At 43.0% G+C, this 14849-nt stretch overlaps 1 protein-coding gene across 4 annotated transcripts in view; it reads right to left on the reverse strand.

The window, feature by feature from the left end:
- Positions 1 to 14849, reverse strand: part of TUB (TUB bipartite transcription factor) — a 153179-nt gene that overhangs the window by 69729 nt on the left and 68601 nt on the right. Inside the window, exon 1 of one of the 4 annotated variants that reach the window (XM_069857635.1) lies at positions 1143 to 1360. The exons of the other annotated variants lie outside the window; for them this stretch is intronic. Coding sequence (XP_069713736.1) covers positions 1143 to 1180 — 38 coding nt within the window. The 5' untranslated portion in view covers positions 1181 to 1360. Of the gene's footprint in view, positions 1 to 1142; positions 1361 to 14849 lie in introns of those variants that run through there. 4 annotated transcript variants of the gene reach the window in all.

Raw genomic sequence — 14849 nt, forward strand, 5'->3', positions numbered from 1 at the left:
CAGTTTCTGACCATAAATATATGGTTAAGGTTCAAGAATAATATTATTTTAGAGAAAAGTATCATCAGATCCATGTTTATCTGCAGATCTACCACTTTATCTCCCTTTGCTACTCTGAACCGCACTAAGCAGAAACAGAAGAGATGTTTTATTTCCTTCTTCAAGGCCACTGCTACAAAATCCCTCAGCAAACTTTTAACATTGGCCTCTGCAGAGCTTTGCATACAGTGAGAGAATGGAGAAACAGTTCCTCTCCCGCGGGGAAAAGCCATGAACAGCTGTTCCTCTGGTATTTTTGCCTTCATTACAAGGCTTCAAATTGCATCACAATGCATCCGCTAGTCATTTTTGAAGCCTTACTGCCGATTCCTTACGTCTTTTCAAAGCACGTGGTCTGAAAGAACTACTGAAAAGAGAGTGGCAATAATCTAGGCTTCACCATAATCAAATTTTTTTCTTTCTGATTCTTCTATTGATCAGGACTATCACGTGTGCAGATGAAAACAGGAGGCTTTCCCTGGCGCATCCATCATTTTATTTTTTCTCGGTATTGAGAAGTGATTTATTTACATTTATGTTGCGCTCACACGGTCAGTACAAATATTGTCATTTAGAATGGAGCAAACTACAACCCACCCGCTAGAACAGCTGTCTTTGTTTTGAAACGCGTTCTGTAAATATTTTTACTTTAATGATACTGTAAGAGAGAAAACGTTTCCGTCACTGCATCTACTTTGTTTCACTCACAACCAACCGAACGCGGCTCGCCGTGCCCTGCTAACACCTTTGTAAACACCCGCGGCGTCTTTCCGCGATAATTCAGTTCGGAAAAGGGGCCGTAGGGAAAACGAAGACCCCGTAACGTTAACGTCGCTGCCGACAAAGGGCTCGGGAACGGCTCGGTTGCGGTTCCGCAGCCCGCGCAGCGGCACGAACCCTCCCGCGGCTCCGGCTGAGGCGCCGGGCAGCGCCCGCCGCGGCGGCTCCGGTAGCTTATGGCAACGGCAGAGCCAATGGCAGCCGGGCCCGGGCGCCGCCGCCGCCGCCCCGCGGGCCGAGCTCCCCCGCGACGGGGCGGCCGAGCGGCACCCACCGGGCACCGACCGCCCCCCCGGCGCAGCCCCGCTCTCGGTCCCCGCTACCTGTAGGGGATCCAATCCGCCTGGTGCCTCGAAGTCATCTCTCCCCGGCGACGCTGCCCGCACCCGAGGACGCGGCCGCTGCTGCCGGAGCCCCCGCAGCATCCTCCGCCCGGGGCGGGGCGGGCGGGTTATCCCGGCGGCGGCCGCACCGACATCCCCCCGGGGAGGGCTCCCGGCGGCGGGCCGGGCCGCATGGGGAGGGGGCGGCTCCCGGACCTTCCTCCCTGCCCGCGGAGGAGGGGGAGAGGCAGGGCCGCGTCCCCGCCGCCGGTCCCCGCCCGCCCCGCCGCGGTGAGGCAGCGCCCGGGCGGCCCGGGCCGGGCCCGCCCCCCGCCGGCAGCCGCGCCGCCACTGACTGACGGCGGCGCCCGCCCCGGCACTGGGCATGTGCGGGAGGCGGCGGCTCCCGCCCCTCGGCGGCCGGAGGTGCGAGGAGAGAGGGGGCTGCTCTCGGTCCGGCGCCGGCCGCGAAGCCTGCGCCTCGAGTGCCGCGCCCCTCACCGCAAGAAGGATGGTGAGGCTCTGGGGCGAGTCCAGAGCCGAGCGACAAACCTGGTGAAGGGGCTGGAGAACGAGTCTTATGATTAGCGGCTGAGAGAGCTGGGGTTGTTCAGCCTGGAGAAGAGGAGGCTGAGGGGAGACCTCATTGCTCTCTACAACTACCTGAAAGGAGGTTGTGGAGAGCAGGGTGCTGGTCTCTTCTCCCAAGTGACACGGAACAGGACAAGAGGGAATGGCCTCAAGCTCCGCCAGGGGAGGTTCAGTCTCGATATCAGGAAAAAATTTGCACAGAAAGTGTCGTTGGGCACTGGAACAGCCTGCCCAGGGAGGTGGTTGAGTCACCATCTCTGGAGGTGTTCAAAAGATGGGTGGATGAGTTGCGCACAGATGTGGTTTGTTGGCAGATAGGAATGGTTGGATTTGATAATCCAAGAGGTCTTTGTCAACCTGGTGATTCTGTGATTTCAGCGACCCAACCCAAAATGGCTGAGGAGCCACAGCCTGATGGCAAAAGTGTGACGTGGGCAGGTTAATGTGTGCTGACAGCAGTGTGGAGAGCCAGCAGCATTCCTGGGGAACCATGGCACGAGGCTAAAGGCTGGCGGGGAGCAGAGCACAGTTTCAGCTCCCTGAGGGACTTGGTTTTTGCTGCACAACTGTATTGCAGGGCACCATCCACTCATCCTAGCAAGACCAGCTCTGCTCCAGCTGTGCAGCCACAGAAGTGAAGCCGATTTGCACTGTTGGCTGGGAAATGCCTCCTCTTTCCATGAGGCTATAGACTTAGAGAAACAGTTGCTGCCTTTGTGGATGAAACGTGATCTCAAGAAAGAAGAAATTAGTGAAAGATAGGGATAAATGAAAAATATATCCTCCTGTCAATTTGCTTTGAATAATGGCAGCCTGGCCCCGATGTCTCAGAAGTTTTGTTCTAGGTAACAGTTTTGGCATATGTGGAGGAGAGATCCAAAGTAAAAAACTGTTAAAGAGGTAGCCAAAGTCACCTTTTCACACAAACAGTCGTTATGGAATAAACCATCAAAGAGTTAAGTTTGAGTTAAGGGCACCCACTCTACCCTGGAAATGCCAAGATGGAAAGGGGCACCTAAGTGCCAAAGACGTGAAGCTTTGACCTGCTAAGCCATCTTCAAATTGCAGTGTTGGTCTTCTGCTTGATGGTGTGAACTCATGCAGAAGAAGGGTATGTTATAGGTTATCCCACTGCAAGGTATCACAAAATTGGGAAGACAGATGAATGATTAAGGCTGTGGAAAGGTGCACTTCTGAGCAAAGAGTGAAGAAAAAAAAATAATAAAGGGTTCACCTAAGAAAATAGATGCAGGGAGTTTAAAAGCAAGTATCTAGAAACACTAGAATGGAACAGTAGAAAAAAAAACTTTTCTTCTTCTGATTTTGTAGCATAAAATCCAAGGAGACAATACTATATTTTAACAAATTAAAAACTGACTGGAGAAGAGACTTTTTTCACCAAACATAACTGTATGGTAGAGTTCATTACCAAAGAACGTGGCTGGGGCCAAGAAGCCAGCAAGATGGCACACTTAACAGATAACAGAAATGCTTTCATATTCTTTACTGTCATAAACTTTTAAGAGGCTGTTTTGTTTTGAAGCCAGAAACCAGAATTTGAACATTTTTCCAGAAGCCAAAATGAGATCTGCCTTTAAGGAAGAATTCTCTCGTGTCCATGCAGATAAGATAATTTGCTGCTTTCTTGACCAGCATTGGGCAGTGGACTTGACAGATCTCAGTTACAGTAGGGCACAATTTGGAACTGTGAAAAAACAGGCTTCACCACCACCTAGCAGTGTTATTAGCATGAGGAGGCGGTTGCAGGAGAGAGATACCATCTCCCGGTACTAAGCTGCATACTTTTTAAGTATGCCCGTTTACTGAGGCTTCTGTAGAACAGAAGAAAGGAAAGACTAAAACTAGAAAGAATTTCCTGTCCTCAGAGTCAAAAGCTCTCAAGACTGATGATAAGAATATCTATTTTCAAATACCTGTGAATGTGAAGTCCAATAGATGAGCTCATTCGCACACATAAAAAAGATCTCTCTGAACCTTTGAGCATTACAAGATATGGAAATGTTTTACTGTTATTTAAACAGCCCAAGACCACGTTCATGTTAACAAATGCATAGCATACCAGGTTACTACGTGTTCAAGAAAGGAGACTGTCAGGGTGTCCTGGAAGATGGGGGTGCACAGAGTATAATAACCCACTAGGGAGAGCTGACATAGAGGAAAAGAAAGATCTGGAAAATTGTATGGAGAAAAGGGAAAACAATTCTCTGATATTTTATCTGCTTTTTGTAAGGTTTACTTACATCCCCCAACCTTCTTCATCCTCTCTGACCTTGATTCTCCCCCATCCTTTTACCATCTTGGATCACTTGCTTCTACAGTGCCTTACTCTCCCGCTTCAGTTTGTTCTCACTGGCAATGCTCTGCCCCCATTTCTGAACCAGATGTCCTGAGCAGAAAGGTGAATACCAGCCCTCTGCAGCAGGCAGCATTAAGAGCAGGGTTACTGCACATCTCTAGCTCTGAGCAAGGTCCCAACTCACCAGTCTCCTATGAATGTCACACTGCTTTGTCTACATGGCATGCAGAGCTAATTCTGAATGACAAGGCAAGAGCTAGAGAAAACCTCACCAGGAGAGTGACCAAGGTGTTCATTTTGCTGTGTAACAAGCCTCAAGATCACCCTTGAGGTGCAGATCCGTTCAGTGACATTTCTAATAATTTTCAGCAGCTCAGGGAAGACAGAGCTTTTGCAGGTGCCAGTTTCCCTGATATTACTACAAGAAAAACTAGGTAAAAAGTACCAGCATGTAATAAATAACCCTTACATGCAATGATGACTTCTAGGTACTATCTGTAAACAGAGTTGCACTTCTCAAAAGCTATTCTTAAATTTAGTTTCAGATACAAGCCCAATGGGCAAGACAGTCTGTTAGAAAAACAGTGCTTTAAAGGTTCAATGATGGATATATGAATTAGATGGAAAGCAGCAGTGTAGATGCAAACCTAGCTCCTCCACTGCCAAATGTATCTTGAGTACCATCTTCCTGTATGTACGGTGTGCTACCTTTCCAATTATTCCTGGTTTGCCATCTATGTAAGTGTCCTACTAATACATTTTTTTGATTGAGATTATGAATAATACAACACAACTATATCTAACAGTTGAAAACACCTGCATTTGCAACTGAAAGCCTTCTGGCAATCTGTGGAGAGGGCAAGACATCAAAGCAGGAAGATTCTGTTGAAAGGGAGTTGGGAGAAGCTAAGCAAGCAGTAAAATAGGAAACTGACATAAGCTCTTTCCTAAATGTTCAGATTAATAACTTTTTAAAGTCTAATATTGCAATGATGGAGGAATTAAATTCTTCTAATCTAGCCCATGGAAAAAAAAATAATCAGGTAGTAAATGTATATACTGATTTGAAAAAGTACATAGGGTATCTGTTATAGAGAGGTTTTAATCTATCTATATTCCTGTCGTTCCTCTTTCCAGAACCACTGTTGCTTCTACATTAGTGAGCACAGCACTGTTCAGAGCTTGTGTGCTACAGATAGAGAGGAGTGCATTTTGTGTGGCTTAGAAGGTTTTGTACACCTCACAGATGCTATAGTAGGCTCAGCATATGTATTGAATTAAAATCCTGTCTCTTTTTAGATGACCTAAAGGAAGGTTGGTTTTAGAAAAAGGAAAAGTATAGTAATGAACACCATAACTTTTCTTATTGCAGACCTATCCTGGTTTTAAGCTGTGGAGTAACACACATCCTAACTCATAGTTCCTGACTCATTCGTAAGGCATCCAAGAGACTAATACAATTTTTACATTTTCAGTCACTTAAAAGGGTGAAAGCTGTCAATTTGTTTTCTCTAGATCAGCTCAGTCGTGATGCAGAAAACAATTCTATCCATCGTTTTAACTCTTGCAATAGCACAAATAAGACAGATTTGGCATTAACTTGTAAGGATTCTGAGTTTTCCTTTATTGGCTTGGAAGTTTCTAATTTTAGGCTCCAAATGACAAGGAATAGGGATGTGTTTGTGCTGGCATAACTACAGAAATAGTTGTGTTTAGATTTTTCCATTCCACTACATCTAAAATCAAGCTATCCTATTTGAAGTAAAACCATGCCAAATAAAACTTATCTGCATTCATCACAAACCTAGAGCTCCTAACAAAGTTCATAAACATTTCTGTATAAAGCTTAGACCAGTTGTGAATATATCTAGGATATTTTGTTTGTTTGAAAAATCAAACTGTGCAACTAACCAGAACCAGATGCAAAAGCCGAGGTTTTGTAAAATGAGTTGGAATTCAGCAAGTTTCTATGATTCTAAGGTAGTGGACGTCTTCCAAAGCACTGAGTTTTGGCATATGTTGAACCAAATGCAGAATAAACTCCAGGGATGATAGCGAGAGTGTTAAAACTTTCACAAATTAAAAAGAAGAAAATGCTCACAAAAACTGAGTAATATCTAAGTCTGGATGGTAATTTTAGCCATAAACACTTCAGTCATAACAAAAACACAATCAAGGTAATTCTGCTCATTGTTGTGGTCTTCAGGTGAAGCTTATGTGCCAAGTATGCAGTCTTTGTGCCTTGAACAGAAAGAAGCCCAGATTATATCTTGTTTCCCTAGTATGAAAATATGGCACTATATTTTTATACCCCAATTTCAACTCTTAACAAGAAAAATTTATGGTAAAGGTGAACAATTTGGAAATGAAACCCTGGGAAGGAGGCAGATTGGTATATGAAAGATTTGCCGCAGCCTTTGCATGGTTGATCCTCTCCATATTTCCATGAAAGTTCCCTTTTCCCTACTGTGTTTTGTCTCTTCTCTTTCCAATAAGTACATTTCTGTTTGTTTATTGTGAGGCTGTGAAGCATAAATACCAATTGGTAACACACTGAAATAAAATCTATTCCGCAATAACAGAATAGAGTTCCTTTGCCACCCAGAGTGATTTTTCACTTTAGCCACTTCAATTTGAACTTGCCTAGCTCCACTGAGATCCTGTCTAATAACAGAATTTTTACATTTAATATCAAGATGACACCTGCACCTGCATAGTTCTATAAAATAAACAAGTATGAGAAAATATTAACTTCTGAGGAGTGAAAATTTTTAAGCTCACTTTGCCCGCACTAGAAATAAAACCTTATACGTCACTGTCCTGGTGTTTGCCACTGGTGGCCTCCTAATTAGGTGTTTAGTTCATTCTGATACCAGATCCTATAACAACATTTAGCATCTCTCTCAAAACCTTGCACTGGATATATCCAATGCTCTGATTCTCCACTGTAAGTAATAAACCCTGTTACTAAGGTGAAAAGAGTCTTTTGCACAGAGACAGACCCAACTTACATGACCGCTCCTGTCATGTTTGGAATTGCTGTCCCATTGAACGCTCATCTAAATCCACTGGGACTGCTGGAAGTGGATTCTGCTATATATTCCTTCAGACTCCCCTTTTTTTCCTGCCCTCTTAACATTATTCCTACACCCTGATACCTGTGAAATGATTATTCATAAATTATGCATTTTTCTATGATAGTACTTAAATACAAAATTGGATAATCCTATCCCATTTCAGCACGCTAGTAGTTCAGATAGGTTTTGCTTTTAAGGGTTTCTTTTACCTTTGAAGGTTATTATTAGACCAAATTTTACACAGTAATTTTGCTCCCATCTCTTGCACTGATGCTTTTTGAACTATTCAGAACCACAGGTGGATGAGGTTCTGAGGGATATGGTTTAGTGTTTGATAGGAACGGTTGGACTCGATGATCCGGTGGGTCTCTTCCAACCTGGTTATTCTGTGATTCACCCTTATTTACATGTCACTCAAGACAGTTACAGTACCAAGTAAAAAAGAAATTTTCAGAAAGGTCCCCCTACCCAAAGTACACATTTTCCTCTTGTGAGACAGGTCTAAATTCATAGCAAACCAAATGCTAGTGTTCTGCCCATGAAAATTACGTCACTTTTTCTTTGGTTTTCCCTTCTAAAAATCAAGTGTAGTTTTCAGATCTGACTTTTTTTTTTCATGGAATCACAGGATGGATGGCACTGGAAGGCATCTCTGGACATCACCTTGTCTGATCCCTCTGCCTCAAGCCATGCCAACGAGAGCAGTTTTTTCAGAGCTGTGTTCAGGCCAAGTTTCTATTACCTCCAAGAATGAAGACTCTTCAGCTTCTCTGGGCAGCCCCTGCTGCTGGTTGACCAGCCTCACAGTCTAAAGGTGTAATATGTCTAAATGGAATTTCCTGTACTTCAATTTGTGCCTGTTACCCATTTTGTTCCTCTGAGCTAAGATGCATCATTTTGCACTCAGCCAGAAAGAGAGGAACATATAGCATTTCCCTTTGTACTCATGGCAACTCCAGAGGACTCTGAGGTTTCCTTTCAGGACAAAAGCAGACGTTTCCAACTCAGACCAGTAGAGCCATTCTGGAATTCTCGTAAAATGTTAACAGACATTAGCATGTCTTAGCCTGCTAATGGATAAATCCCAAACTATTTCTTAATTTTAAATAGTCTCTCCTTTGCAGCATGGTGAGTAGGCAACTGTACGTAATACTGTGAGGCTTCAGGATTAATCTGAAGCTAAGTACATCCTTCATAGCTGTTGTGTCAGGGCATGCATAGGCTTTACTTCCAGTTAATGTAAATCAAAAAGAAACCATTGAAATTATAGATCTAAAACTTTCTACTCCAGCTGAAGATATAGCTTTAAATGTTCATACTTAGCTATCGGGGAGCTAAACTGAAAAACAACGAAAATCCTGCTTAATCTCAGAGATGTTTCCAACACAGCTGTTTCAAACTTGGACATGACTTAACTGCCCTTAAAAGCCGTTAACTTCACCTGACAATGAGCCAGGAAATTGAAAAGCTCCCAGCAGAACTTGCAAGTAGATCCAGAAGTGCTTTGCTGTAGGTGTTCATTTGGAACATCATGATAATGACCTTCTCATTTTATACTGTAGATTTCTTCTTTCGTCGAACAAGATTACTCGAAGAAGTCAGTTTATTAAAAAAAAAGCCACAGGTTTCCAAAGAATTAACATTCCATTACACTTTAGCACAGTGCTGCAATCAAATTAAAATGAGGTTGGATTCACTGTACAAGGAAAAAAAAAGATTTGAATGGTTTTGTTTGGAGTCAAAGCAGCGAGAAAAATAGGGAGCTAACTTTAGAATAGCCAAACATTTTCATAACTAGAAAACATTCTACAGTCTTCAACGTCTTTAGATTTTATTTAAGATTAAATAATATAAAATTTAAAAGGGTCTAGCTAGTAAAAAAAAAGGGGCGGGAATAGGTATTTAAATTATTGGTTTTCTGCTCGCTTTCAAACAGAATGGGTTAAATGTATTTGAGCTTACAATGGAAACACCTTATTTTCCTTCAGAATTTATGCAACTTATTAGCTTGACTTAGTGCAGTCATCTGCACTTCTGGCCAATATATGACACAATTCATAATACGCCTGCTTCACGTCATCTTTGTAATGCAATAAAACGCCATAGTCACATTAAGGATGACAAACTGAGGCAAGAGCTACATTACTTAGTTTGCCTACAGCTATATAGATAAGCTAGGAATTGATCAGTTGATCTTTACTGAAACATCCATCTGCCATGCACACAAATTATATTCTAAGTATCACATACCGAGTGCTTTCTGAGTCCTATTTGTCAGTACAAGGACAGGATGAGAGCGCATTGCTTACTCAGTGTTTCCCCAAATTACAGTTTAATGTGACTGGTAATAATTTCAAATATATAGATACACTAAATTAACTTAAACAGCTGGCTGGGAATTTCTGCTTGCAAGAGCTATTCATGTTACTGATTTTGCCACACCATTTTTTCTCTTTACCTTAATAGATGACTGAAGCTGTGGCCAAATAGTTCAACATAAGCTAAATACGAGATACTGTGTTCAATAACCTAGCCCACACCCTGAAGAGGCTTTTTTTGTTATGTTTTATCACATTCTTATAAGACATTTTAGTTCATTGTTTACCAGGTTCTCAGTGATTTGTCTGTCTGTGTTTAACAGTTACTTGCTGGGCAGCTCCCAGCTTACTCTGGAGAATGCCAGGGCAGTTTCTTTTTGACTGGTGAGGAGGTGGCTCCCCATGTGGGCACCTGGGCACTCCCTGCCCACAGCCTGGGGGTCTCTGTGGGCTCATTGTGCAGCCCAGTGCCCGCCTCCAGCACACCTTCCCACCAGAATTTCGTGCCCACCCTTGGCAAGGCCCTCCTTGACCCATTTACAGAAGCTCCGCAGGCACTCCAGATGGTCCTATCTGAGCATTTGCCAGCCCCTCTGACAAGCAACACCTGAAGGGTCTGGAGTGAAGCAGGCAAAGTCCTACCACCTCAGAGGGCAGGGCACCTGCATCAGGCCAGACCCCACTGCAGCCATCAGCACAACACTTCTCATTCAGAGCCCAGTGCTGAATTATTAACATTTCTGAGAACTGTATCAATTGTATCTGGCAAACCGTGAGCACATTTTCATCATTAGCTTCATCAGTGGTTTGAGCAGACTTCCCTCACCAGCAAGAACAAATGAAATTAGTTTTGTTTGTTATTTTTATGTAAAAAGTTGGAGAAATATTGCTTGCAAAAAATGTTTCCTGGCAGCCAGACAGGAAGATAAGCTTTCAAACTTTCCCTTCTAGATATAAAGTGATAAGTATTTAAGCACAAATTAATTACCAAGCAAACATATACCCATACCTTCAAAGAGCACTTTAAAAAAATACCACAAAGAATGTACTAAAATGAGACTTCCACTTTAAAAAAATAAATTCTTCGAAGAGACTATTCTTGCATAGCTGAAGATAAGGTAAGGCAGGATTTCTTATTTAATTTTGAGATAAGAATTAAAAACAAAGGAAAATAAAACAAGTACTTTATATCTTTGCGGTAAAGATTGTATAAAATTTACACAGATACAAAATTCTCTAAGCCCATGCAGATTGTCATACATCTACTTTCTCCTTAATTACTGCAGGTAGATGTACTTGGGTGATGTTCTCTCTAATATCAAATAGGAATTGCTGCTTTGACTCCTTGGAATTTCTTCACATCTCCCTATCAATGACAGTTCCATGCTTCTCTTTCTAAGCCAAATCCTGCTGCACCGTCCTTGCACTGATACCACATTTTCCCTTCTATTATTCCAGTTGCATGGTCAGCTGGGTTCACCTGCCTTGTACATTCACATGCCAAACACAGTTGTTCAGGTCTGGATCATAACACTGTAACAATTGTAACCATGTCCTTCACTCCTCTTCAGGAGAAGAAGTTATAAAGACTAATTTACTGAGAGCGGGATAGTTCCAGATTCATGCAAAATACATTATTCATGATTAAATCAAAAGGAGACTGTGAGATTAACACTATACTCCTTCAGTGGGTGTGCAGATACAGTACATGCTATGGAGAATGTGAAATCAAGCAGATTATCTGAATTCATGAAAGATACTATGCATTCACTTAAAACTCCCTATTTTTTGACGAACCTTAGTCGCGGGCCTGAGTTTAGTGAGAGGTCTGGGGAGAGGAAAAAAGTGCATAGAATCAATTCAGGATACCAGAGTGTGTTAACTACCTTACTGCTGGTAGCACCTATTGTACAATTCCTGCATGAATGATACATTAATTTTCTTTAATTTAAAGAGTCTGTTCAGATTCTTTACGGAATACTGAGGTTCAGGTCTTCAGGAAGGGATTTTTACTGTCTCTGCAGTATTGCCCTGCCTGCACTTGGACAGCACAGTTCACCTCTGACGGTCAGCGCACCTTGACTGTAAGATAAGCAAGAAGGAAACCCAAGACAGAGAAGTAGAAAAGAGCTGGGGAGAAGCGAGTATCACAAAATGGGAAGGGGGATTAAAAAGAAGATACAAGATTTTCTGTGTTTACTAGAAGTCTGTTCCAAAACCACTGATGGCCCCTTTCCCAGAGAATACTAGTATGTTTAGAAATGGTCTATATTCCTCTAAAATACATAAATGTTGTACCTCTAGCAGCCACGATGAAGCAGTAATGCACACTGGATATTTGGCACAGACTATTTGCTGGCATACCTGTCTTTCATGGAGTACTATCCACCCTTGAGAATCTTCTGCAAAAAGCGCTGCCTTTTCCTCAGGAATTGCTGAGCAGTTTCCTCATCCTGACACTTTGTACTTATTAATCCTTGTCTATGCTGTCTCCCCTTAGATGAAGAAAGTGGTAATGCAACAGCATTGGGACAGTGGTACAGAAGCAGATGGTGGATATTGATACTTTTTTTTCCTGTTTGCCAACTTCTTACCACTTGATGGCAATGAAGTTTGTTGTACAAAACATGCCCGCCATCCAGTAAATGACCAACATCGAAAGGAAACATACTGCCTATTTTCCTGAATAGCAGATTTGACTTTAAATCATCTTTCAAAACCAAATTGGTCTGTAGAAAAATGTATTGTGGTGCTAACTTCTGCTGAAAGTAGGCAGCCTCACAGAGCGCTGTTCTTGGAGGCTGTTTCCCTGCTGTTTTTCCCTTTACTGCTCGCTTTGTGCACAGACACTTCGACAGACCTAAATCATAGAATAACCAGGTTGGAAGAGACCCACCGGATCATTGAGTCCAACCATTCCTATCAAACACTAAACCATGCCCCTTAGCACCTCATTCACCCGTGCCTTAAACACCTCCAGGGAAGGTGACTCAACCACCTCCCTGGGTAGCCTGTTCCAGTGCCCAATGACACTTTCTGTGAAAAAATTTTTCCTAATGTCCAGCCTAAATCTCCCCCGGCGGAGCTTGAGGCCATTCCCTCTTGTCCTGTCCCCTGTCACTTGGGAGAAGAGGCCAGCACCCTCCTCTCTACAACCTCCTTTCAGGTAGTTGTAGAGAGCAATGAGGTCTCCCCTCAGCCTCCTCTTCTCCAGGCTAAACAACCCCAGCTCTCTCAGCCGCTCCTTATAAGACCTGTTCTCCAGGCCCTTCACCAGCTTTGTTGCTCTTCTCTGGACTCGCTCCAGAGCCTCAACATCCTTCTTGTGGTGAGGGGCCCAGAACTGAACACAACATTCAAAGAGCGGTCTCACCAGTGCCGAGTACAGAGGGAGAATCACCTCCCTGGACCTGCTGGTCGCGCCGTTTCTGATACAAGCCAAGATGCCATTGGCCTTCTTGGCCACCTGGGCACACTGCTGGCTCATGTTCAGTCACTGTCAACCAACACCCCCAGGTCCCTCTCCTCCAGGCAGCTTTCTAGACAGACTTCTCCTAGTCTGTAGCACTGCACAGGGTTGTTGTGCCCCAAGTGCAGGACCCCGCACTTGGCCTTGTTAAACCTCATGCCACTGGACTCAGCCCAGCAGTCCAGCCTGTTCAGATCCCTTTGCAGAGCCTCCCTACCCTCCAGCAGATCAACACTTCCACCCAGCTTAGTGTCGTCTGCAAACTTCCTAAGGGTGCACTCGATGCCTCCATCCAGGTCATTGATAAAGACATTGAACAGGGCTGGACCCAGCACTGAGCCCTGGGGAACCCCACTTGTCACTGGCAATGTGTTATTACATTGAGATAAGATACTGTAGGGCAGTACATGGCTCAGATGCAAATCATATTCTGGATGAAAAAAAACTGACAATAAATAGACATTTCCAGAAGTCCGTTGGAATTGGTGGAAGCATTTATGCACATTTATTCTATGGTCGGCCTAATATAATCAAAGTAGTGGTTCTTAGAGGAAGAAAACCCAATTGCACTAGTCAGGCTCAAGATGCGTGATATCGTGCTCTCCTAATGTCAGTAAGTGCCATGTTTCCTTGATACAATTTTTAATTATTTGAAATAAATCTTACTCTGGATATTTAGAGAAAACTGTTCATTATTCAGTTATTTGGAAGAATCAGTGAATACAGTTTCCTTTAAATGAAACCTTTGACCTAACTATAGCTCAGAAAAGTATACAGCAAAAATTTTATGTTTTCATATTGGCATCTTGATTAACAAAACTTCACTGTCTGCCAAAGAGACTTTAGAGTGGCAGTAAAACAGAGAGTACCTCTGTGCATATTGTCCTTTCCCTGAGATAAGTCTACATTCCTTCTTCAGTACAGCAGTTGTAAAAAATACCAAGGACTATGAGTAGTCCTGCCTGCTTACATGACACAGGCCCACATTGACAAAACATGAAATGGCAATATTATTAGTGCTTCTGTCCCACTTGCAATCTCAAGAGCAGAATTGATTAAATATAATCTTCCCAGTGATGCTTGAGTTATATTTCCTGTCCTGTGATGAGTTGCATCCCTGAAGCAATCTATTACACCTTTATTTAAAAGAAAATACTAATGAACAAAGGTAGTGTTATGAACACCTGTGGCCCTTGAAGAAGAGAACTGCCGGTATCAAAACAAAGGATCAAAAGAGGCATCAAACTAGGAAAATGTTATCTAACAAAAGCACATGAGATTGAATTTCAACTGAATTAAATTCTCACTCCAGGACCCAATTACCTGATTTTAAACAAGTCGCTTCACCTTTAGGTCTCTCCTTATGCAACGTTTACGGTGTAAACATGCAAGGTAGTCAATGTGTGATGCAGGACAGCCCCCAGATGTATTTGTCTGCCCTAGCTCTGCCATTATCTGGATGAGGAGCTCTGCCAAAAAACCCCAAAAAGCAAACATGGAAAAAAAAACCAAAATCAGTTTATAATAACCTGAACTTGCAAGCCATCATAATTTAAGTTTAAATCTGTAGGGTTTTTAAGAAGGCCAGATCACTGAAGTGCCTACTGTGCATTTATTCTTGAGAGTACTAAATGTAGTATTCCCCATCACAGGGCCATTTGTCACATAACCAGCCAGTCCTCATGGATATGAGGAATTTCTCTCACTGCCTCATAATAAGCATCTTCAGCAGAGAAGTTTAAGAAAACAGACCACAGAAGTCTAACCTAAAGTTTTATACCCTAAATAAGAGTCCATTAAATCAACTTACAACAGACTGTGCACTCTGAGATGGAAGAATGAAACTTCATTAAACCAGAGGGAACACGGTGGGTTTAATCATATCTTTACCAACACTGGAAACAGCAGAGTTCAGAAGTTACGCAGCAACACATC

The sequence above is a fragment of the Phaenicophaeus curvirostris genome, chromosome 5 (genome assembly GCF_032191515.1).
Source record: "Phaenicophaeus curvirostris isolate KB17595 chromosome 5, BPBGC_Pcur_1.0, whole genome shotgun sequence".
Lineage (NCBI taxonomy): Eukaryota > Metazoa > Chordata > Aves > Cuculiformes > Cuculidae > Phaenicophaeus > Phaenicophaeus curvirostris.